This window comes from Salvelinus alpinus, chromosome 18 (assembly GCF_045679555.1).
Source record: "Salvelinus alpinus chromosome 18, SLU_Salpinus.1, whole genome shotgun sequence".
Taxonomy (NCBI): Eukaryota; Metazoa; Chordata; class Actinopteri; order Salmoniformes; family Salmonidae; genus Salvelinus; species Salvelinus alpinus.
Window position 1 is genome coordinate 9933257 of NC_092103.1, and position 24489 is coordinate 9957745.

The 24489-nt window shown below is 44.1% G+C and overlaps 2 protein-coding genes across 2 annotated transcripts in view; both read left to right on the forward strand.

The window, feature by feature from the left end:
* Positions 1–5426, forward strand: part of LOC139543725 (mucin-2-like) — a 53816-nt gene extending 48390 nt beyond the window's left edge. The window contains exon 4 of the mRNA XM_071350078.1: positions 4374–5426. Coding sequence (XP_071206179.1) covers positions 4374–4575 — 202 coding nt within the window. The 3' untranslated portion in view covers positions 4576–5426. The remainder of the gene's footprint in view (positions 1–4373) is intronic.
* Positions 5427–11746: 6320 nt separating this feature from the next.
* Positions 11747–24489, forward strand: part of pcsk5a (proprotein convertase subtilisin/kexin type 5a) — a 37242-nt gene continuing 24499 nt past the window's right edge. Inside the window, exons 1-16 of the mRNA XM_071350097.1 lie at positions 11747–12101; positions 13458–13562; positions 13843–14016; positions 14419–14562; positions 14885–14961; positions 15276–15364; positions 16060–16232; positions 16914–17132; positions 17490–17590; positions 17870–17973; positions 18301–18418; positions 18670–18858; positions 20674–20810; positions 21028–21153; positions 21461–21563; positions 21863–22053. Coding sequence (XP_071206198.1) covers positions 11919–12101; positions 13458–13562; positions 13843–14016; positions 14419–14562; positions 14885–14961; positions 15276–15364; positions 16060–16232; positions 16914–17132; positions 17490–17590; positions 17870–17973; positions 18301–18418; positions 18670–18858; positions 20674–20810; positions 21028–21153; positions 21461–21563; positions 21863–22053 — 2233 coding nt within the window. The 5' untranslated portion in view covers positions 11747–11918. The remainder of the gene's footprint in view (positions 12102–13457; positions 13563–13842; positions 14017–14418; positions 14563–14884; positions 14962–15275; positions 15365–16059; positions 16233–16913; positions 17133–17489; positions 17591–17869; positions 17974–18300; positions 18419–18669; positions 18859–20673; positions 20811–21027; positions 21154–21460; positions 21564–21862; positions 22054–24489) is intronic.

Consider the following 24489-nt stretch of genomic DNA (forward strand, 5'->3'; position numbering starts at 1 on the left):
AAAAAACGGAAAACTTGAGCGTGAATAGCTATTCCCCCCCCCCCCCCGAAGTCAATACTTTGTAGAGCCACCTTTTGCAGCAATTACAGCTGCAAGTCTCTTGGGGTATGTCTCTATAAGCTTGGCACATCTAGCCAGTGGGATGTTTTCCCATTCTTCAAGGCAAAACTGCTCCAGCTCCTTCAAGTTGGATGGCTTCCACGGGTGTACAGCAATATTTAAGTCATACCACAGGATCTCAATTGGATTGAGGTCTGTGCTTAAACGAGACCAGTCCAAGACATTTCAATGTTTCTCTTTAAACCCCTCGAGTGTTGCTTTAGCAGTATGCTTAGGGTCATTGTCCTGCTGGAAGGTGAACCTCCTTCCCAGTCTCAAATCTCTTGAAGACTGAAACAGGTTTCCCTCAAGAATTTCCCTGTATGTAGCGCCATACATCATTCCTTCAATTCTGACCAGTTTCCCAGTCCCTGCCGATGAAAAACATCCCTACAGCATGATGCTGCCACCATCATGCTTCACTGTGGGGATGATCTTCTCAGGGTGATGAGAGGTGTTGGGTTTGCGCCAGACATAGCGTTTTCCTTGATGGCCAAAAAGCTCAATTTTAGTCTCATCTTACCAGAGTACCTTCTTCCATTTGTTTGGGGAGTCTCCCACATGCCTTTTGGCGAACACCAAACGTGTTTGCTTATTTCTTTCTTTAAGCAATGTATTTTTTCTGACCACTCTTCCATAAAGCCCAGCTCTGTGGAGTGTACGGCTTAAACTGGTCCTATGGACAGATACTCCAATCTCCGCTGTGGAGCTTTGCAGCTCCTTCAGGGTCATCTTTGGTCTCTTTGTTGCCTCTCTGATTAATGCCCTCCTTGCCTGGTACGTGGGTTTTGGTGGGTGGCCCCCTCTTGGCAGGTTTGTTGTGGTGCCATATTCTTTCCATTTTTTAAAAGTGAATTGAATGGTGCTCCGTGGGATGTTCAAAGTTTCAGATTTCTTTTTATAACCCAACCCTGTTTTGTACTTCTCCACAACTTTGTGCCTGGCCTGTTTGGAGAGCTCCTTTGTCTTCATGGTGCTGCTTGCTTGGTGGTGTCCCTTGCTTAGTCGTGTTGCAGACTCTGGGGCCTTTCAGAACAGGTGTATGTATACTGAGATCATGTGATAGATCACGTGACACTTAGATTGCACACAGGTGGACTTTTTTAAAACTAATTATGTGACTTCTGAAGGTAATTGGTTGCACCAGATCTTATTTAGGGGCTTCATAGCAAAGGGGGTGAATACATATTGTCACACCCTGACCATAGTTTGCGCTGTATGTTTTATGTTTTGTTTGGTCAGGGTGTGATCTGAGTGGGCATTCTATGTTGTATGTCTGGTTTGTCTATTTCTATGTGTTTGGCCTGATATGGTTCTCAATCAGAGGCAGGTGTTTTGCGTTGTCTCTGATTGGGAACCATATTTAGGTAGCCTGTTTTGTATTGTGGGTTGTGGGTGATTGTCTATGTGTAGTGTTTGTGTCAGCACTATTGTTATTTAGCTTCACGGTTGTCACTTTGTTGTTTTTGTAGTGTTCAGTTTCTTTCATTAAATAATGACGAACACTTACCTCGCTGCATATTGGTCCTCCGATCCTTCTCGCCTCTCCTCGTCAGATGAGGAGGACGAAGATAGCCGTGACACATATGCACGCACCACTTTTCCATTTGACATTTTTTTGCATTTTTTGAAACAAGTAATTTTTTTCATTTCACTTCACCAATTTGGACTATTTTGTGTATGTCCATTACATGAAATCCAAAATAAAAATCCATTTCAATTACAGGTTGTAATGCAACAAAATAGGAAAAATGCCAAGGGGGATTTTTGCAAGGCACAGTATCTCTGCAGATGAGTTGTCTATCTGATCACAATCACTGATACTGGTCCCCCTCCACCTTCTGGTTGTATATGGATAACTTGTAATTATGTTTCCATAAAAAAACATAAATTACTATCATATTTTTTGGAATCTATCAAATTACTATAGGCCGAAATTATGTGTTTTTGGCTGGGGTCAAAATTACCCAAAAGGACTCACTAAACTAAGTCCACACAAAACAATCATTTAGATTTGTTAAGAACAATTTGATAGACAGTCATGAAAAAGAAGTAAGAATTGAATAAACCACATTTGGGCTAAGATCAAAATTATGCCTCTGGTGTCAAATTAACCCCAGTCTGTAGCTTGAGGGTTAAAGCATATTTTAGGACAGCACATCAGTAGCTCAGTAGCACAGCAGCCCTTCAAAGGGATAGGTGTGTGTGTGTGTGTGTGTGTGTGTGTGTGTGTGTGTGTGTGTGTGTGTGTGTGTGTGTGTGTGTGTGTGTGTGTGTGTGTGTGTGTGTGCTTGCATGCACAGCGCGTGTGTCTATGCTCTTGTGTATGTTTGCATGCACGGTGTTTGTGTATGTGTGTGCACGCGTGTGTGTGTGTGTTGTGTTTGGTGCCACAGCACAGTAGTCACTAAGTAGGCTTCTTGATGCTCGATGCTAGCTGAGATAATTAAGGTTGAGGGCGGACAGCTCCCTCCAGTGCCTGTCGAGCGTTGATCACGCTGGGGCCACAGACTGGGGCTTTTCATTTACATAAAGAGGAACTCAGCAGGAACATAGGACATCTCACTGGGGAACTCTGGTGGGGTGCTGTCTTGGGATAGTGGTGGCGTGTACAGAGGGGGGACATGTTTGTGTGTGTGTGTGTGTTGGGATGGGGCAGAGGAAGTAGGCTACTCAGCTAGTGTTTGAGGCTGTCTCGCCACTATTTAAGCGCTGCTGGAGTTGGTCTGTGTTTTTATCTGAAGCTTTAGCAGTCAGTCACACAGCAGTCCCCTAAGCTTCCATAGATAGACTCTTTACATTCTAGAGCGAAAAGAGGTTTGGTTTTGAAGTGACTTTTCCCCACCTTCTGTACTACAGTAGTATACAGTGGGGATGGATGAAATCCTCTTTGAGATACTCCGTCTGTACTGTTGCCTGCCTTTTGTCCATTACTCTACCTGCCTGTGTCTGTCTGAGTGCCTCAATTCCTGAGAGTGTTTTTGTGCGTTTGAATAACTGAAGTGGCTGGTGAGCGAGCGACTATGTGTGTGTGTGTGGGGGAGGCTAAGCCGGATGTCTAGTATGAATTGAGAAGAATATGAAGCTCCTGATACATCTCATTGTTCTGCTGTTGAAGCTCAGGGTCCTGCTGTTGTGTCAAGTCTCGCCCTCTGCATCTCTCTATCCCACTCATTCGCTCTCGCTCTCTCCTCCCACTGAAAGAGGGAGGAGTGATGCTGTGATGAAACTCCACCTAACTAGGACACTCACTGCATAATCAGAAAGAACAGCAAGCAGCAAAGTAAAAAAAGAGAAAAATATGCTTGCAGGGGGAGGCACAATTCAGTTTACTGAACGTGTAGCTGCAGGTAAATATGATCCTTATAGGCTTTTCTTTGTCTACGATGTGTTTATTTATTAATGCCTCACCTGAATAGCTTATAGACTGTGGAGGGGGTGCATCAGAGTTTAAACCTGACTCTACTCCTACATACTAGGCCCTAAAGCTATACAGTCACCACCGAAGCAGCATCTTAGCTGCCTTTCTTTTTCTTCCTTTTTCCCTTGATTTTTTCTACCCCTCTTTTGGTTTATTCACACTATGGAGCCAAGCTGAACCAAGCCGAGCCAGGCTGTACTGTGCTGACTTGCTTACTCATCCACCATAGTTGTTGGAACCAAGCAGGAAAGGACAATGGGTGTGTTCGTAAATTGCCTCCAGAGTGCGCTCTGGACTGTTCATAGACTCAGAGCATTGTCCGCTTGTCTGTTCATAAATTCGGAGCGTTTCACTCTCAGAGCGGTCAGACCACACGCTGGACGCTCTGGGTGAAGAGTAGGGTTGATCCTGGCATTCTGATCTCACAATGGCAGTCAAGCACCGACGCTAACTGGCTAAAGCTGGCTAGCTTGGTAGCTACATCCAGACATACAGTAAATGAGAGAAGACTTTACTCTGAACATTTGACTTACCTTAGCAGAGCTGGTTTGACTGTTTTCATGTTATCTAGAGGGCCAGTGACTTTAACTGTTTTACTGGCAAGAATTGAATTGAGTTTTTTTATGTTTACTGAAACCTGTCATAACAACTTTTGTTTGTACATGCATCAATTATTCTGAGCTGTGGGACTCTCAAACCAGAACACAGTAATATCGGAGTAGATTGCAAGAGTGGATTTATGAACGCACCCAATGTGAAAAGAAAATATCCAAGCCAGTATGATACAGTTCAGGTTGACATGATAGTGAGAGGCGGGTATTTGTGACTTAATCCTTCTGTCTCTTCTCTGCAGTGTGGAGCATGACTTCCGGCTGCAGGAGGGGGCAGTAACGCGCACGTGGAGGGTAGGAGACCCTCCAGAGGGCTCCCCCCTAGCAGCTGTGACCCCCCAGCCCACCACGCCACACCGCCAGGACTCACCCCTGCCGGTGACACCGGCACGCCCCCCTCACAGCGGCAAGAAGAGCCGGAAGAAGTGCTTTTGGTTCTTGTGAATTTTAAAAGGGGAAGAGTAGGGAAGAACATAATGAATTAGGACACTCCTTCTAAAGACTGCGGAGGACTGAGTGGTAGTGTGTGGAGTCCCGATATGGAAGGAGAGAGAAAAATAAAACGGACGCTCAAAACAAGTGTTAGAAGAAGCAGCAAACAAGAGGGAAAATGAGAAAAGAAAGTGAGGTATAAAAGAGCTTTTAAAGAGGTATGAAGGCAGTTAAAGGACCTGGAAGACCCCTAGTGTGGTGATGAATGGAATCTGTTTTGATCCTGACGTGTTTGAACTGTATAGAGTGGAGAGTGGAACATGCATGTGTTGTAGTTGCACTGAAATGCCTCTTCAGCACCTGAGATCAGTTGTTCGTGCGGGGAGGGATGCACTGTAAAATGTGCTGAAGTCTTCTGAAAACTTCACCTACCTGGTAGGGGCAATTATAGAAATGAAAGTGTAGAAGATGAAAAGAAAAGGTAAGGAGAAAAGAAAGGATAAGGAAGTGACTAAGTGTAAAAGGCTAGGGAGTGAAAAACGAGAGGAAAAGAATGAGTGTACAGAGAGAAGAGAGGAAGGATCCATCCTCATCACTAATGGACAAATGAGGGTCAGAACACCAGCTTTTATATCCAGAGATGTTTCAGCCAATCAATTATTATGATGACCTTCATTTAAAACTTTTAAGAGAATAGATCATTCAAAAACTACACACACATACAGTCAGGCTGAGAAATGCACCACAAGAAAAAGTGAGGGTAAAAAAAAAGAGATTAAAGTGTACATAAAACAGAGTGTTCTACTGCTTGAATTGCTATATTTGAGATACGGATTACTGGTCTATAAACTATTTTACCACAATTTGTTTGCTTTATGTAATTTATGCTCTCATTGATTTTTAACAGGATGAACACAAGTATATAGCACCTATAGCACTAGTACTTACTTTATTGCAAGTCGCTCTGGAAAAGTATGCGCTGGGTGGCATATATTATATATTATGAGTGAATAATCACTTAAACTTTAGTAAGACTGTGGTCGTGACACAATGGTGTTTCAACTAACAACTTTACTGCATGCAAATACATCGATTGGGATGAAACGCCTGTTGACCTCAAGCGATGCAGGACCCGAAACTGTGGGACTCTCAAGCCCCGGAGCGTACAGGACAAGTGGGTCTGCAAAGCCATCTGGGGGACCATGATGCACTGCTTCTGCATCTTCTTGTGTTGGGTTGCAACACACTTGTCCTGTACGCTCCGGGGCTCGTCTCACAAAATTAAGCCTCAGCTGCTTGACGACTGCAAACAACCAAAAACACAGCAGATTCCTCGTTAGTGATGGTTTTCTCATCGTGACACATACTTGTGTCAAAAGTCTACACAAACGTTTGACAACAACAGTCACTTTGTTTTCTTCAAAATCTTATGCAATCGATTGGGAAAGGGGGATACATAGTCAGTTGTACAACTGAATGCCTTCAACTGAAATGAGTCTTCTGCATTTAACCTCTGAATCAGAGAGGTGGGGGGGCTGCCTTAATCAACATCCACATCTTCGGCACACGGGAAAAAGTGGGTTAACTGCCTTGCTCAGAGGCAGAATGACAGATTTTTACCTTATCAGCTCAGGGATTTGATCCAGCAACCTTTCAGTTACTGGCCCAATGCTCTAACCACTCAGCTACCTAGCCTTATTTTTTCTCGCAGTTTCCCATTACAGACAAGACAGTGTTGTCTGAAGGAAGGAGAACAGAGTGTTTCGTTTGGGAACAGATGTAGTGTGGCAGATGCTGCAGAGACAGAATTGATATTTCAAGGATTCATAGACACAACCCAACAGGATAACTGTTTCAGGCTGCCACTCTGAACAGGTTTCAAGCAACATGCCCTCGTGTGTCGATAGATAGGACACTTGGTTGAACATTTGGAGAGCAAGCACTGCCAAGTTCTTGCTGCTGAGCACCCGGACATGGATCCTCACACACACACACAGAGTAACAAAGTCTCTCTCTCTCTCTCTCTCTCTCTCGCACACACACACACACACACACACTCTGGGACATTGCATCACACAGCCTAATTCAGTTCAATAGAGGCCCGAGGCTCACCAACTGAACCCTGCATCCTGTTGTGCTCCAATGAGGTATATAAGTGGAAGTGCTTTTTGCTGTGCAAGTATCACAGTCCTAAAAAATATAAACACACACACGCGCACACGCGCACAATCCCCCTCCCACACACACACACAACCCCTCCAACATACACACCCCAAATGTATAGTGCTTCTCCCAGATGATATTACATTATCTCCCCCCCCAGAGCAACACAGTTGTTTCTCACCCACACATCCAGAGGCCTTTCCCCATCTCCCTTCCTTGGCTCTGTGTCAGGAGTGTAGAGTTGTCAGTCATTAATCCTGTACAGCAGTGAGCTGTAATCCTGATGACAGAGCAGGGATTACAGAACAGAGAAGAAGATCTGAGGTCTGCCTGGGAGGAAGGAACAAAGGGGAAGAGAGGAAGACTGGCTCGGAATACATACAAATAAATACACAGCCAGGTTGGACTGGAAAACGGTAAAGGTAACATATTTTGTCAGTGCTGCAGAACAGATAAGGGTGATTCACAAAAGCAGCTCCCCTCTCACATCAATTCAGCTCTGCTTTGTCGGTGTGAGTCTAAAGACAGATGTCAGAGTGTAGCATTACAGTGGCTGAGAAGCAGGAGTGATGGGTTCAAATGGATGAACACAATGTCTGTTTCGAGGGAACTTCAAAGCGATGCCAGGGTCAAAGTTGGCCAACGCAACGCAACGCAATCCAATGCAATGCAGCTAATAGGCTTCACTGACAAATTCTAACCCGAGGCATCAACAAAAGTGCATGAAATCCATGTCTGCCCGTGTACGTGCTGAAGATGAATGCTATTATGAGTCATTAGCCTAAGCTGTTAAAGAATAGAGAAATTATGTCTCTCTTTCTTATCAGATGACAACAAATACGGTCCTTCTACTGTACAGCCAGTGTGATAAAAACTGTTAGAGGAACAGTACCATCCACTTAGACAGCTATACAAAGTATTGTTTTCCAAACGTCCACAAAATGATGCGGAGCAAGCGAGATGTCTTTTATTATTTCCTCACTAGTGATTTGATTAAATACATCGCTAAGCTGTAATTCTGCACAAAGATTTTTCTCATTAAGCTGAAAGATGAGGACCCTGTATTGCCAACAATGGAGAGGGAAAACATTATATATTGAATAGTTTGCAGAAGAAAATGGGATTTCATGCAAGATTTGAGCACACACACACACACATATACACACACACAAACACAAAACACACACAAACACAGTGGAAATGGAAAATAAACTTTTCTTGACTGCAGGGAGTTAAACATTGCCTCTGCACATCTCGTAGCTCGGCTGGCACAAAGTCATATTGAGGGATTTCAAAGGCAGAACCGCCGCACTTATCGGAGTGCCATCTACATGTGTAGTGCCGCTGCAGTGGCTATGTCACAGGGGAACAGTGAATAATGAATTAAGGACCTGCCAAGTTTGAGTCAATTCAGGCGCAGATTGGTTTAATAAAATATGAGCTAAATTCTCCCCCGCCACCCCCGACATCACCACAGTGAAGAAAGACCAGGGCATTAATCACTGTATGTAAATAAAGCCCAGTTAAAGAGGCAGGGGGGGGGGGGGTACAGTGATTTTTCTGGCTTCCATTATCAGGAGGAAAATGGGGTTGAGATATTTATTGTGCTGTGAAGTGTAATGAATAACTGTCCTAATCATAGGCCTGGCCCTGCAGCCACTTGTCACAGTAGCTAGTTAGTTTAATTAGAGGGTTGTGTAGGTAAAGCAACCTGGCCTATAGCCTGTTTATTAGACTGCATAAAGGGGAAGGGGATGTATTCAAAATGAGGGCTAACCCAATTTCTTTCAGTAAGATCTGTTATTGCTGGTAAAACAGCAGACCGAAAATGCAATCTCAGACAGAGAAAGTCCCTTGGAACACGTTCAAACAATTGAACAATTCTAAGGTTTGAATAATAAGCGACAAATGCTGAAAACAAAACTAAAGACTTTCAGACTGTCAGACCTTCAAGATGTTTGTTTGCTTTTGCATTGAACAACTACCCCCTTGGGACCTGTACTCTAGAGGTGCATTAAGAGTTAGTATTAAAGAAAAACATTTTAACACCAAATAAATAGGTAGGAGGGCTGATGCCTTAGCTACCCGCGGGGTAGTCTAGGTGCTCAAGAATCCAGTTTGACAATTATTTCCAGGGGAATTTGCAGTTTGTTTGAGCTTAATTTTTTGGAACATCAAAGTCAGTCTCTCCAAGGACATGTTAGATAACTTCAAAGTCCTGTGACTGTTTGCCGAGAGGTGCTTTTTCTTTGTTTTCTTCAGCTTTCATCCAGTTTGTTTTCTTTCCAAAGTGAAATACTAGATAATAAAGACCATGTGCACATTGCATCACCAACCCTTTTATTAAAATGTGCAATTCAAAAGGAATACATTTAACTGAATAAAGGGAATTCTATTACAACTATTACAACACGCTGCCTACATGATGTAGAAGTATAATGAATGATTCATATCAATAATAAATAATTCGACAAACTTGCAATGGCTCGATGGTGAAAGAATATACACGGAACAAAATATAAACGCAACATGCAACAATTTCTAAGATCTTACTGAGTTAAGTCATATAAGGAAAATCTGTCAATTGAAATAAATTCATTCGGCCCTTGCGCATGCACGCTGACTTCGGTCGCCAGCTGGACGGTGTTTCCTCCGACACGTTGGGGCGGCTGGCTTCCGAGTTAAGCGAGCAGTGTGTCAAGAAGCAGTGTGGCTTTGCCAGAGTCGTGTTTCGGAGGACACATGGCTCTCGACCTTCGCCTCTCCCGAGTCCCCATATGGGAGTTGCAGCCATGGGACAAGATTAACTACCATTTGGATATCATGAAATTGAGAAAAAGGGGTAAACAATTATAAAAAATATAAAAATAAGTGGATCAGAAAACCAGTCAGTATCTGGTGTGACCACCATTTGCCTCATTCAGCGCGAGTTGATAGAGTTGATCAGGCTGTTGATTGTGGCCTGTGGAATGTTGTCCCACTCCTCTTCAATGGCTGTGCCAAGTTGCTGGATATTGGTGGGAACTGGAACACTCTGTCGTACACATCGATCCAGAGCATCCCAAACATGCTCAATAGGTGACATGTCTGGTGAGTATGCAGGCCATGGAAGAACTGGGACATTTTTAGCTTCCAGGAATTGTATACAGATCCTTGCGACATGGGGCCATGCATTATCATGCTGAAACATGAGGTAATGGCGGCTGATGAATGGCACGACAATGGGCCTCAGGATCTCTGTCCATACAAATTGCCACCGATAAAATGAAATTGTGTTTGTTGTCCGTAGCTTATGCCTGCCCATACCCCCACCGCCACCATAGGGCACTCTATTCACAATGTTAACAACAGCAAACCGCTCGCCAACACAACGCCAGACACGCTGTCTACCATCTGCCCAGTACAGTTGAAACTGGGATTCATCCGTGAAGAACACACTTCTCCAGCGTGCCAGTGGCCATCAAAGGTGAGCGTTTGCCCACTGAAGTCGGTTACGACGCTGAACTGTAGTCAGGTCAAGACCCTGGTGAGAACGACAAGCATGCAGATAAGCTTCCCTGAGACGGTTTCCAGGCTGCATCACATCCGGCCGTGATTGGGAGTCCCATAGGGCGGTGCACAATTGGCCCAGTGTTGTCCGGGTTTGGCCAGGGAATGCTGTCATTGTAAATAAGAATTTGTTCTTAACTGACTTGCCTAGTTAAATAAAGGTTAAATTAAAAATTAAAAACAGTTTGTACAGAAATTATTCAGTTGTGCAAACCCACAGTTTCATCATCTGTCCAGGTGGTTGGTCTCAGATGATCGTGCAGGTGAAGAAAACCCGATGTGGGCTGGAGCGGTTGCACGTGGTCTACGGTTATGAGGCCGGTTGGACATACTGCCAAATTTTCTCAAACGAGGCGGCTTATGGTAGAGCAATTAACATTACATTATCTGGCAACAGCTCTGGTGGACATTCAGTCAGGCATGCCAATTGCACTCTCCCTCTGTGGCATTGTGTGACAAACCTGCACACTTTAGAGTGACCTTTTATTGTCCCCAGCACAAGGTGAACCTGTGTAATGAACGTGCTGTTTAACCAGCTTCTTGATATGCCACACCTGTCAGGTGGATGGATTATCTTGGCAAAGGAGAAATGCTCACTAAACAGGGATGTAAACAAATTTGTTCACAAAATTTGAGAGAAATTAGCTTTTTATGCATATGGAAAATTTTTGGGATCTTTTATTTAAGCTCATGAAACAAGGGACCCACACTTTACATGTTGCGTTTATATTTTTGTTCAATATTCTATCAGAAAAACATTTCAAACATTATCACATTTTAGGAATGGATTGAGACTTCCTTGTACTAGTGAATCTAATGGTCATTCAGAGGGTGTCAGGTCAAGCTATTGTAAACACAAATGGTGTTTTCAATGGATAACAGATAGTTAAAGGGAATATTATTCATTGTATATCAGATGATTTCATACCTCAAAAGTGTACGTCAAAGATCCATATGCCACTGATGTGTAGATCCCAGTAAATACTTTGCAATAAATCTGCAGGCCTCTGTCTTGAAGTGATCCTAAATGAATAGGAGGGATTGTCAATCTAATTAGGAACTCTGAGTCTGACATAATTACATTGTTAAAAACCTCCCAAGGACAGTGGTGTCAACTCCTCACTAAGAAGGCTACTCATCTGCCACACAAAATAGTCTAGGCCTAATCATACAAGTTAACACTTATCAGGGAGTAATTGAAATGAAAGTATACAGGCAACATGTCTCAGTCAGTAAATCCTTTATAGACTAGGCTATTACTAATGATGCATCAAGCATTTGTAAATGATATCATTTTTGTCAATCAAATCACTTTGTAAACATACAGTTTGACCAATAATAGGCCTATTTGATTTGTGTCACCAACGAGTGACTGAAAGGAGATACTACGGAGTCATTGAAGATGGCAATCTGATATCTAGGCTAGTCTGCATTCTAAATGAAGTTGGTCCTCACTGGTAGATTTCAACAGGGAAATGACATTTTCTGCAGGACACGTTTTGAACGCAGTCATTCACCGATAATATTCTCATTTTTTCGAACATAGGTCTATCTTAGTAAATGACAATTTCCTCGCTATGTGAAGGCGCTTCAGACGGTGAAAGGAGTCCGAGAGAAAACTTTTGTAAAAACTTTTGAGCGAAATGACACGGAATTTACCTCTTTCAACCGGAATGGTGGCTATTTTCGCGTTTGTTTGGATGGGGAGTCTCATGCCACTCTGTCAAACGATAATATACACAAATGACTGGGCGATCAGGATAAATGGGGCACCCGCCTCTGCAGACAGTATAGCGGAGAAATATGGATTTCACAATTTGGGTCAGGTAAATTCTCCTCAAAGTTGCATATGATCATTATACTTTTCTACTGTAGCCTAATGTTTCCTTTGCAGAGACAAAGTTAGCATTCAATGATTCGACTGGAATGCAAATATGGGGAAAAACGTTACACCGGTCTATAGCCAAGGCCCACTAAACTTCTCTTTGGCTAACGGACTAAACTCCTGGTGACAGAATTAAGTTCACCGTTTAGTTTAGTCCGCTATTCTTCGGCCTACACATGATATCTAACTTTACTCGTGCGCCATCATTACCTGTGTCAGATTTGTCCAGCGACCCAGCTTTTTGATACATAGCCTATGTCTATTTTTATTAGCTGTTTCCTTTAAAGTACGCCTATTTTGGATGAAAGACGTTTTCTATCCCATGTGAATGACAAGTTTTTTTGCATGAAATGCTGGATTGGATCTGAATCATTCACGGTTGTTTGGCTGGGGCAGACATCAGATTCGTTTCTGAGACTTCAAACAGTCATGTGGCCCCCATATCAAATTAGCCAAGTCATTGACCTTGTAGTGAGCACCCACATCAGACTATCTTCCTTATCAGAAGATTCAGGCCAAAAGCCCTATTTTCATATGACCCAGGCCTACATCTTTTCAGAGCTGAAAGGAAGACTCGCGCTACAATTTGCCACCCTGGTTCACGGAGAGATTGAGTTCAGTCACCTCACAACTCAGTAGGTTGATGTATGATAGTTTGAATTGGGACCAAGGAGTCATCATTTCCACTCATGGATTACAACAGCAGTATGGTCCTAGATAGAATAGCCAAAGCACTAGTCTTACTGTTTTGTCCTTCCCTCTATTAGCGCCCTGATGGAAACATGGTCTGTTTTGTGTAGCCTAGCCTAAGTTCCATTCGGTTCAGGTCCAGGCACACATACGTAATGGTGGTATTATGATAAACCTGGGTGTCAGAAAGGAGTGTATACACAGGGTATAGCCCGACTCATGGCTCGGTACCTGGGGTTCAGGTTGCCCTGGCCTGAAAGTCTAGTAGGGGTGTAAAGTAACCTTCTCAATGACTGATGTCAATGACAGCTTCATTATTTATCAGCCATTTAGACATGGGGACACAGTTGAAAAAGCGGCAGATCTCGTTAGGATACATATACACGATTATACACAGCAGGTAGCGTAGTGTTTAGAGCATTGGGCCAGTAACCAAAAGGTTGCTGGATCGAATCCCTGAGCTGACAAAGGTAAAAATCTGTTGTTCTGCCCCTGAACACGGCAGTTAACCCACTGTTCCCCGGTAGGCCGTCATTGTAAATAAGAATTTGTTCTTAACTGGCTTGCGTAGTTACATTTTTTAAAATGTGTTTCCTACTTTGCGCAGATTGGAGACTTGAACAACTTTTATAGTTTCCGCCACAGTGGGACGGTGGAGCGGTCCACGTTGTCCAACAAAGACTTTACCGACCTCATCGCCAAGGAGACCAAGGTAGAGTAACTAGATCCCATTGGAGGTGTTATTGATACCCTCCTATATAATTTATTAGCTGCATGACATGCTGCACACACACACACATGAACGAGCAAACACACAAGCAAGCAGTCACGCGCACACACAAAGACATACTCAATTGACTATATGAATATAATTTGACCTTTTACCTGTACGGGATTCAGCAGACTCGGCAAACATGTAAAACACCACCTTGTACGCTCTAAAGTGTGCATTCCATACTACTGTGAGTAGCCTACACTCCATTCCTCTGCAGGTGGAGTGGGTGCAGCAGCAGGTGGTCCATTGGAGGACCAAGAGGAACTCCAGAGCCAGTCACATCTACTCAATTGACGTTCGGACGAAACACATTCACCCAGGCCCCGTCCAACCTAACCAGACCCAGACAAATGTTTTCAATGACCCCCAGTGGTGCAGCTTGTGGTACATTGTGAGTATCTCTCAGCTGAGAGGGCACAACTGCACTGCAGACATACAGTAATGGCCGCGTTCCAACACTTTTAAAATGCATCCTTTCTCTTACCTTGAGGTAAGACTAATCTGACATGACATGACATGATTGATGAGAGCAATGTAAGCGAAACAGATCAGTAATTACCTCAAGGAAGGAAGGAAGGGAGGAAGGATGAGTTTAAAAGGTATATTTAAACAGGGTCAAACATACATTTACAACATGCTACAGGTGTCTGTGCATTACCCACATTTACTTCATTGTTTTGTATTGTGCTTTGCGAGGACACCTTGTAGTTATAACTATTACTAGAGTAACAGCTAATGATCCAAATAAACAAGTAAACATGACATGTACTGACCCCCCCTCCCCCATCAACAGCACTGCAGTGAGGGCTCCCAGGGCTGTCCTTCCTACATGAACATCGAGGGGGCCTGGAGGAGAGGACACACAGGGAAGGGAGTGGTGGTGTCCATCTTGGATGACGGCATCGAGAGAGAGCATCCTGATCTCAGGCCAAATTATGTAAGTGCCTCGGGAACCGTCTCTTCTGAAGACTTCACAAGGACATTTATTAAAAGCAATTTGGCATATGTCCCGAATGTAAAAGTCCAGAGCTGAGACAATATGCAGTCAAAGCTCTTGGCCCGGAGCTTTTAAAGGTCAACGCAGAGTATTAAAATACGGGCTAAACGTCTTGTCCGCTTTAGTGTTCAGACACGCCTAGTTGATTTGTGAGTCAATAGGCTCTGACTGGTGGAGTGTAGGCTAGACCAGACTAGACTGGAAGACACTAAAAGCCAATTAGCCACTGACTTTTGTTTTTTTATGTGTCACTGTATCTTAGGACCCCTTTGCCAGCTATGATTTCAATGGGAATGATGATGACCCCACACCCAGATACGACTCCAGCAATGACAACAGGTTATTCTTATTTTCAATGTGCATATTGCTCATAGCTGGGGCTGTGGGTTTTTTGTGGTAAGTTGATGTGGTCAGGAAAAACTCAAGGCCATACTTATTGCAGCTTTTTGCAGAATCTTAGCCCATTTTATGAAGCAACTTACATTTTTTCCCACAATTACACTCATATATTATGTTCATATTATATGAATATGCATATTCACTTGTTTGAATGTGTCTATTCTTTGGCAGTTTGTTGTTGTACATATAGCCTGTCTCCTCATACATATGCAACTAAGCTAATGTGGTATACATTTCCTTTTTTTTCTGGTAAGCCATGGGACAAAATGTGCTGGGATGGTTGCCGCGGCAGCAAATAACTCTCAGTGCACTGTTGGAATCTCCTTCAATGCTCGGATAGGTGGTGAGTTTTGAGTTCTTTATTAGTCACGTTTATAAAACATGAAATGTAGGGGACTCCCGAGTGGCGCAGCAGTCTAAGCTAGAGGCGAAACTACAGACCCGGGTTCGATCACGGGCGGTATCACAACCGGCCGTGATCGGAAGTCCCATAGGGCGGCGCACAATTGGCCCAGCGCCATCCGTGTTAGGGGAGGGTTTGGCCGGGGGGGCTATACTTGGCTCATCGCACTCTAGCGACTCCTTGTGGCAGGCCGGCTGCCTGCATGCTGACTTCAGTCATCAGTTGAATAGTGTTTCCTCCGACACATTGGTGCGCCTGGCTTCCAGGTTAAGCGGGCAGGTGTTAAGAAGCGCGGTTAGGCCGGGCATGTTTTGGAGGACCCATGACTTGACCTTCGCCTCCCGAGCCGGTTGGGGAGTTGCAGAAATAAGACAAGATCGAAATTGGGGAGAAAAGTGCGTTATATTGCGTTATATATACTGTATATTCAGTTAAAGTTCAGTTTTAAAATATTAAATAGAAGGTATATTGTATATTTTAGATGCATACATACTGTATGGTGCTGAAGGTCTCCTCTAAGTCAGGCGGTCCCATAAAAATAGGATCTCATTCTAGTCGGTCTATTCCTATGGGTGATCCATCCTATGTAGTGAATACTAAGGTTATGAAGGTCCATCCCACTCCCGTATCTGCAGGCATTCGTATGCTGGACGGAGATGTGACGGACATAGTAGAGGCCCAATCCCTGAGCTTCAGGCAGCAGCACATTGATATTTACTCTGCCAGCTGGGGGCCGGAGGATGATGGGAGGACTGTGGAAGGACCTGGCCCTCTGGCTCGCCTCGCATTAGACAACGGCATACGCACTGTGAGTGTGTGTCTGTGTGTCTGTCTAACTTCTCTGCATCAGTACAGTCAAAAAGTGTATTCTCCACTGTGTGTGTGCATGTGCGCATGTGTGTATACTTGTTTTCCTACCTTATCAGGGCCCCAATGTCAATACAACAGAATGTCCTGACAAGGTAGAAAAACAATGACTTTATTTAGAAAAGTCAGGACTTTTTTCCATGTCCTTTTGGGGTTACGGTCGGGGTTAGGGAAAAGAGGATTTTCAATGGTGAAACAATTTTGCTCCACAAAAAGTCCTGAAATTTCACAAAAATAAAGCTGTGGATGTCTGTCAGTGTGTGTCAGTGTGTGTGTGTGTGTCAGTGTGTGTCAGTGTGTGTGTGTGTGTGTCAGTGTTTGCGTGTGTGTTTGTCAGTGTTTGGCCTCAGGCTGTATGTTTACTTCTAGTGCTTATCTTTATCTTCATATCAATATGTAAATAACATACAAATATGAATCATTAGTGGCTCTTCACGCTTGGCATTAATCGCAGGGGAGAAGGGTGCCCTTAGATCTAGGATCAGTTTGCACCCCCCTAATCTAAACCAACGGTGAGGGGAATACGCAAGAACAACCTTAGATCAGTGTCTAGAATCCAAATCCTATAAAACCTTGATGAAGGTAATTTGACCAAAACTACTAATCCCGTGAACCCCCCCAGGGAAGGAAGGGGCGTGGCTCCATCTTCGTGTGGGCGTCGGGTAACGGTGGGCGGAGCAGGGATCACTGCTCCTGTGACGGCTACACCAACAGCATCTACACCATCTCCATCAGCAGCACCACCCATAGCGGGGCCAGGCCCGACTACCTGGAGCCTTGCCCCTCGACACTGGCCTCCACCTACAGCTCCTTCTCCACCGACAGACAGGGAGCCAAGATGGTGAGTCAAGCTGCATATCGGCCCCAACCCGGCTATACGTGACGAGTAAATGTCGATTTGACTTCATTATTTGATTTGATACAATAGCTGCATATGACAGTGATTTAAAACGTGTTAAATGTGCAGCTACTTCTGCTCTTTTCAGCTGTTTGCGAAATGAAAGGATGGGGTGAATATATCCATTAGTTTTTTTTATTTTGCTTCTTGACAGAATGTGTTTTTAGTTGTCACAGGGGAAGTTAAATGACCTGAAAGTTACAAAGTGTATCTTTAAAGCCCCGTATGGTGTTTATAAGGCATAATAGCACGTCTACTGTACCATTTTGTAGTCACACAACAAGACTTTCTATCTGGCAGGTAACATTGGACCTGAAACAAGGCTGTAGCAAGGAGCATTCTGGGACCTCAGTCTCCGCTCCAATGGCAGCAGGGGTCATCGCACTCGCCCTGGAGGCCAAGTAACCTACTTTCCTAGAGATATCATCACCGATATCTAAATCTAATGATAATATTATAGGTAACAAGGAGGTTTTCTTGACCACACGACCTGACCAGGAACAACTCTGGGCCCTAGTTAAAGGCTAAAACTTGGACTGCAAATTCTTCCTTGTCAGGTCACGTGGTCAAGAAAAACTCCTGGCCCTAGTTCTAAGCTATTGAGAATGTTTTTTTGTAGTATTACTAAGATAATATGCTGTACAGTGTTGTTAACTTGTGTCTGTGGGACTCTGATCCAGCCCACTGCTGACTTGGAGGGACGTGCAGCACATTATTGTCAGAACGTCACAGGCCAGTCACCTGACCTCCCCTGACTGGCACACCAACGGAGCTGGATACCAGGGTATCTGATTTGATTGAATTTTCTCCCCATACCCTGTCCACAAATGAGTTTGTGTTTATTTAACGCTTGGCTACAGAAAACTAAAAGGGCTTTCCTTCATTTCTAATCATTTGCATTGACATTCAAAAACACATACAAGGGAACAATTATCTATGTACCACTACACAACAAACGACAAACAACCACATTTAAGACATTCCTATCTAGATTGACTGACTAATTGCTTCATTGATTGCTTACTTAAGTCATTGATCCATTAATTTGTTTGTTTGTTAGTGTATTTGTTATTCCTTCTGTCCATTCATTCATTAAATGATGAATTGGCAGTGAGTCACCTGTATGGCTTTGGGCTGCTGGATGCAGAGAGCATGGTGAAGGAGGCTGAGCGATGGAGACTGGTCCCCTCCCAGCATGTGTGTGAAGAGGCTCCCACCCAAGAAAGCAGGTACTTGACTGACTGCTTCCCACCATGGACACAATCCTCTATTCTCTTTGAAGCATATCCATCTATCCATCTCCACAGAGAATCCATCAGCATGGGAATTCCCTCACAATTTCTCTGTGTTACGCTCGTACTTTCTCTGTATCTCTGTATCACTCTCTCCCACATTCTCTTTCACCCCTCTTCCTCTCTTCCGCTCCCCTGTCCCCTCTCTCTCTCTGTCTCTCTCGCTCTCTACCTCACTCATATAACAGAACCATTCCTCCAGGCCTTGTGCTGAGGTCTGTGTATGAGTCCACCGGCTGCTCCCATCATCCCCTGCAGCACATTGTGTATCTGGAACATGTAGTCATCCGTGTCACCATCACCCACAGTCACAGAGGTGACCTCTCCATCACACTCACGTCACCCGCTGGGACCAAGTCACAGCTACTGGCAAACAGGTAAGTCCCTTTTCACACTTGTGAGCCAAGACAAGATGAACTGTATTGCGCTGGCCTGGTTGGGCATCCACCATAGTTCCTGGAGCTGTGAAAAGGACAATGTGAAAAGGAACAAAGTACGGTTCAGGTTGGCATGATAGTGTGAAAAGGGTGTTGTGCTGTAGTACTCGATACAAGTGGGATTGGTCGCTTCACCCACTCATAACAAATTCAAAATATTTGTTGATGATAGGAACTGGCTGATGTGCTGAGTGAGTTAAAGTGATAGTTCACCTCAAAGTTTTCTCACCCAAAAAGTGGTCTAATGTGGAGATAAGTCCATATCTCTCGCCATCTGCTGTAGATCCCAGATACATCCCTCAATGCTAAATTAATAGGAAACGTAGGATCTACACAAAAGAGGGCATGGGACGTGGACTATTGTGGACATTGGATGACATTTTGGGTCTGAAAACGTACTTTGGTTATGGAGAGAATCCAGAAATGACAGTGTAACATGGCTCTATCCTGTTGTATTTTGGTCCGGGTCACATTTGCATTATATTACACCATGGTTGTGTTATGGTCCTGGTCATAGTGGTCAATGTCTTTCAAAGATAATTCGTAAAAATCAAACAAATATTGTAAAAGCATTTAAACACTGTTTCCCATGCTTGTTCAATGAACCATTAATGAACATGCACCTGTGGAACGGTCGTTAAGACACTAACAGATTTACAGACGGTAGGCAATTAAGGTCGTACTTATGAAAACTTAGGACACTAAAGAGGCCTTTCTACTGACTCTGGAAAAACACCAAAAGAAAGATGCCCAGGGTCCCTGCTCATCTGTGTGAACGTGCCTTAGGCATGCTGCAAGGAGGCATGAGGACTGCAGATGTGGCCAGGGCAATAAATTGCAATGTCCGTACTGTGAGGCGCCTAAGACAGCGCTACAGGGAGACAAGATGGACAGCTGAACGTGGCAGACCACGTGTAACAACACCTGCACAGGATCGGTACATCCAAACACCACACCTGCGGGACATGTACAGCATGGTAACAACAACTGCCCGAGTTACAATCCCTCCATCAGTGCTCAGACTGTCCGCAATAGGCTGAGAGAGGCTGGAGTGCTTGTAGGCCTGTTGTAAGGCAGGTCCTCACCAGACATCACCAGCAACAACGTTGCCTATGGGCACAACCCCACTGTCGCTGAACCAGACAGGACTGGCAGAAAGTGCTCTTCACTGACGAGTCGCGGTTTTGTCTCACCAGGGGTGATGGTCGGATTCGCGTTTATCGTCGAAGGAATGAGCGTTTTACCGAGGCCTGTACTCTGGGGCGGGATCGATTTGGAGGTGGAGGGTCCGTCATGGTCTGGGGCAGTGTGTCACAGCATCATTGGACAGAGCTTGTTGTCATTGCAGGCAATCTCAACGCTGTGCGTTACAGGGAAGACATCCTCCTCCCTCATGTGGTACCCTTCCTGCAGGCTCATCCTGACATGACCCTCCAGCATGCCAATGCCACCAGCCATACTGCTCGTTCTGTGCGGGATTTCCTGCAAGACAGGAATGTCAGTGTTCTGCCATGGACAGCGAAGAGCCCAGATCCCCCCCCCCCCCCCCCCCCCTTTGTTCAGGGACACATTATTCCATTTCTGTTAGACACATGTCTGTGGAACTTGTTCAGTTTATGTCTCAGTTGTTGAATATTGCTATGTTCATACAAATACTTACACATGTTAAGTTTGCTGAAAAGAAACGCAGTTGACCGTGAGAGGACGTTTGTTTTTTTGCTGAGTTTATTATACCGTGGTTGTATTTTGGTCCAGGCCTCTTGACCACTCCACTGAGGGCTTCCAGAGCTGGGAGTTCATGACTACTCACTGCTGGGGGGAGAAGGCATCAGGAGAGTGGAGTCTGGAGGTCCTGGATACTCCCTCTCAACAAAGGGACAACAGCGAAACAGGTTTGCCATGCTATACTTCTACCATCATTCAATACCACAAGAATTACACCAGATATCAAATACTGTTACGCATGAGTAGAGTCCTGATTTATTTTATTTTTTTCTGATCACGTGACCTGACCCGGAAAAGCTTGGACCTAGTGGATTCTGGTCAAGTCATGTAGTGAGGAAAAACCTGATAACATGTCGTTTTTTCTTCCTCTCCATTGATTTACAGGGGAATTGAGAGAGTGGTCTCTAGTGCTTTATGGCACCTCAGAGCAACCATACTCCATGCGGCGTGAGCAAGCCCGCTCGGCAGAGCTGCCAACTGACGGTGGTGAGCTCACTGAGGAATACAACGGTGAGTCACTTTACCCGCAGTCACAGAGCAGCTTTGGAACAAGACGACACACAATTATCACACCCTTTTATAGCTTAGACACCGGAGTCTAACTACTAATTGTAGCCTGTATCAGAGCTCCATTTGTTTAGCTAGTAGCCTCCGTCGAAGCTAAGTCTTCAGGCTTCACCAAGTCTTCAGGGTTCCACCACTTTTTGTGTTTGTAAGAGATGCTTTCCCTATTCTGACTATCTTGCTTTGTCAAATGAATTATTCCAGGCTATGGAAATGCATGATGAGAAATTCAGTTTTGTTTCGTTCCTTCCAGGCCGATGTGACCCAGAGTGCAGTGAGGATGGCTGTGAGGGACCAGGCCCCCAGCAGTGTGTCACATGTCTACACCTCTTCCTCAAGTTCAAGAACAACACCAGGTCAGACTATTCACTCTAAATGTATAGGTTGGATCCAGTGACGTTGCACTAGGTCTCCCACTCGCGCTTTAAATAGCAATAGTCCGGCGGCCCGTTATTACATATTTACGAACCTCATTTAATTGGTTGTTATCGAGTCACAGATGTTTCTCACAGTAGCCCTCCGGCTTTCCAGCTTTGAACTCTGTCGGACACACAGTTAACACATACATTTAGTATGTGTCCCATGTGGAGACAATCCTAGTGTTGCACTAAACAACATCCTCCAACCAACAAGGCATGTGCTTTCTCTCTTACAGGACATGTGTGTCTGTGTGCCCTGTGGGATTCTGGGGCGACCGGCGTCGCTGTAAGAAGTGTTTCTCTTCCTGTGAAATCTGCACGGGCAGCCGCAGTGACCAGTGTACTACATGTCGTGCTGGACACCACCTGACCGAGGGAACCAATAGTTGCACGGCAAGCTGTGGTGACAATTATTACTTGGACCATGGTATGTCCCTGTGTGTGTTCCAAATGACACCCTAATGCCTAAGTAGTGCGCTACTTATGGCTAGATTCTCATAGAATTGTGGTCCAAAGTAGTGCACTGTATAGGGAATAGGATGCAATTCAGGATTTGCCCCCTACGTTGTGAGGCATTCATCATCATTCTACGACAAACACACATCGATCTATATCGAATTTAATTTTAAAAACTTGAACACAATTTGAAGATGCGAAACAAAACCACTTTGTGTTCATCACAGAGGGACACACTTTATAGTAGATGTAAGGTGATATCGTGACAAATCGTTAGACTTGCTAGCCAACTCTGTGGTACGTTCACAGGGGGAGGAGAAAACAATGAATTAGAGCAGTGCACCGGGAAATTTGGCGGATTATCCCTGACCACTAATTATAAAAAATAATTGCAGTAATAAGGCAGCTGAAATCTTACAGCATGCCAATTGTAAAGTTGATGGTGAGTATATGTGACCAACCAGCTCGATTCGGTCTTATGTAGACAACATTTGAAATTGTGTTTTTTACATTGGATAAAAGTATAGACTCGGAGCTAGAAAATGGTATATTATACACTACAGTTATGGAACAATTGGAAAGTAATTCTGCTTTGAAAGTTGATTAACTTGTAACCTCACTTTTGAGAAAATGACCCTTGAATTCTTTGGTACACCTACTGGAGAGCTTTTGTTTGTCTACACCCATTCAGCATTGTTCACACCCTCTTATTAAGCCTTAGCCCCACCCATCCCTTTAAGGAGTCACATGTGAGGCCATGTGCTAAACAGAGTGAGTACGGTAGTGTACTAAACAACCAGTTTTTAAGACTAAAGGCTGGTTTATACTACGTCTATCGACATGTCTGTAGACAGTTGTCGCAGTGATATAACATTTGTTGTTGTCGTTATGAGAACGCATAAACACAACAACTACAGACTGCATCAGAAACCTGGTGGTCCAAAATAAAATAGCTGGTGTATTTTAACACCAATAAACCCATCCGTTTAAAAATGTATTTAGTATATGGCAAACTAGGCAACTAAAAGCAACTTTCTAAACAATGTTTTGGTTTGTTTCTAGCTTGTTAGCTAGCTAACGTTAAGTTAGCTGGCTAGCCAGTTAAAATAATGACCATATCATATAGCTGACAACGTCTTAACTTTATCTAATTTGTATTTATTACTACAGGAAAATAAACTCACAAGTTAATGACGAGCTAATTACAGAAAATGGCTTACGGTTGTGAGTGTGACGAAATAAAAGCAGAGCATTCTAACTGAGAATTTTTGAACTTGGACACTGTCTCGTTGGCCTAAACTTATATCCAAATTTGACTTTAGTGCAGGTCATGTTGTTCTTCACATTACCGTCTCTGGTTACCACACACCATATTAAATAAAATCTAAGTTTATTTGTCACATGCACAGGATACAGAAGGTGTAAACAGTACAGTGAAATGGTTATTTGCATTGTGGAGTATTTTGTTTTGTGAAATCTACATTGTACTATTTCTCATACTATTTACTATAGCATTGCATACTGGTGCAAAAAGTGCATGCAAAACATATATATATATTGTTATTTACTATTTATCTATCTGAGCTTTATAACTCATGAGGAAATGTTTAACACGGCCATCCACTTAAACATTAACATTCAACAGGGTAGCCTTCGTACCCGCATGCGCATAGCTGCAGTAAGCAGGGGTGCTGGGGGTGCTGCAGAATCCTCTGATATACAGTGGGGAGAACTGAAGTATTTGAAGTATTCTTTAAGAAGCCCTCCTGTTCTCCACTCATTACCTGTATTAACTGCACCTGTTTGAACTCGTTACCTGTATAAAAGACACCTGTCCACACACTCAATCAAACAGACTCCAACCTCTCCACAATGGCCAAGACCAGAGAGCTGTGTAAGGACATCAGGGATAAAATTGTAGACCTGCACAAGGCTGGGATGGGCTACAGGACAATAGGCAAGCAGCTTGGTGAGAAGGCAACAACTGTTGGCGCAATTATTAGAAAATGGAAGAAGTTCAAGATGACGGTCAATCACCCTTGGTCTGGGGCTCCATGCAAGATCTCACCTCGTGGGGCATCAATGATCATGAGGAAGGTGAGGGATCAGCCCAGAACTACACGGCAGGACCTGGTCAATGACCTGAAGAGAGCTGGGACCACAGTCTCAAAGAAAACCATTAGTAACACACTACGCCGTCATGGATTAAAATCCTACAGCGCACGCAAGGTCCCCCTGCTCAAGCCAGCGCATGTCCAGGCCCGTCTGAAGTTTGCCAATGACCATCTGGATGATCCAGAGGAGGAATGGGAGAAGGTCATGTGGTCTGATGAGACAAAAATAGAGCTTTTTGGTCTAAACTCCACTCGCCGTGTTTGGAGGAAGAAGAAGGATGAGTACAACCCCA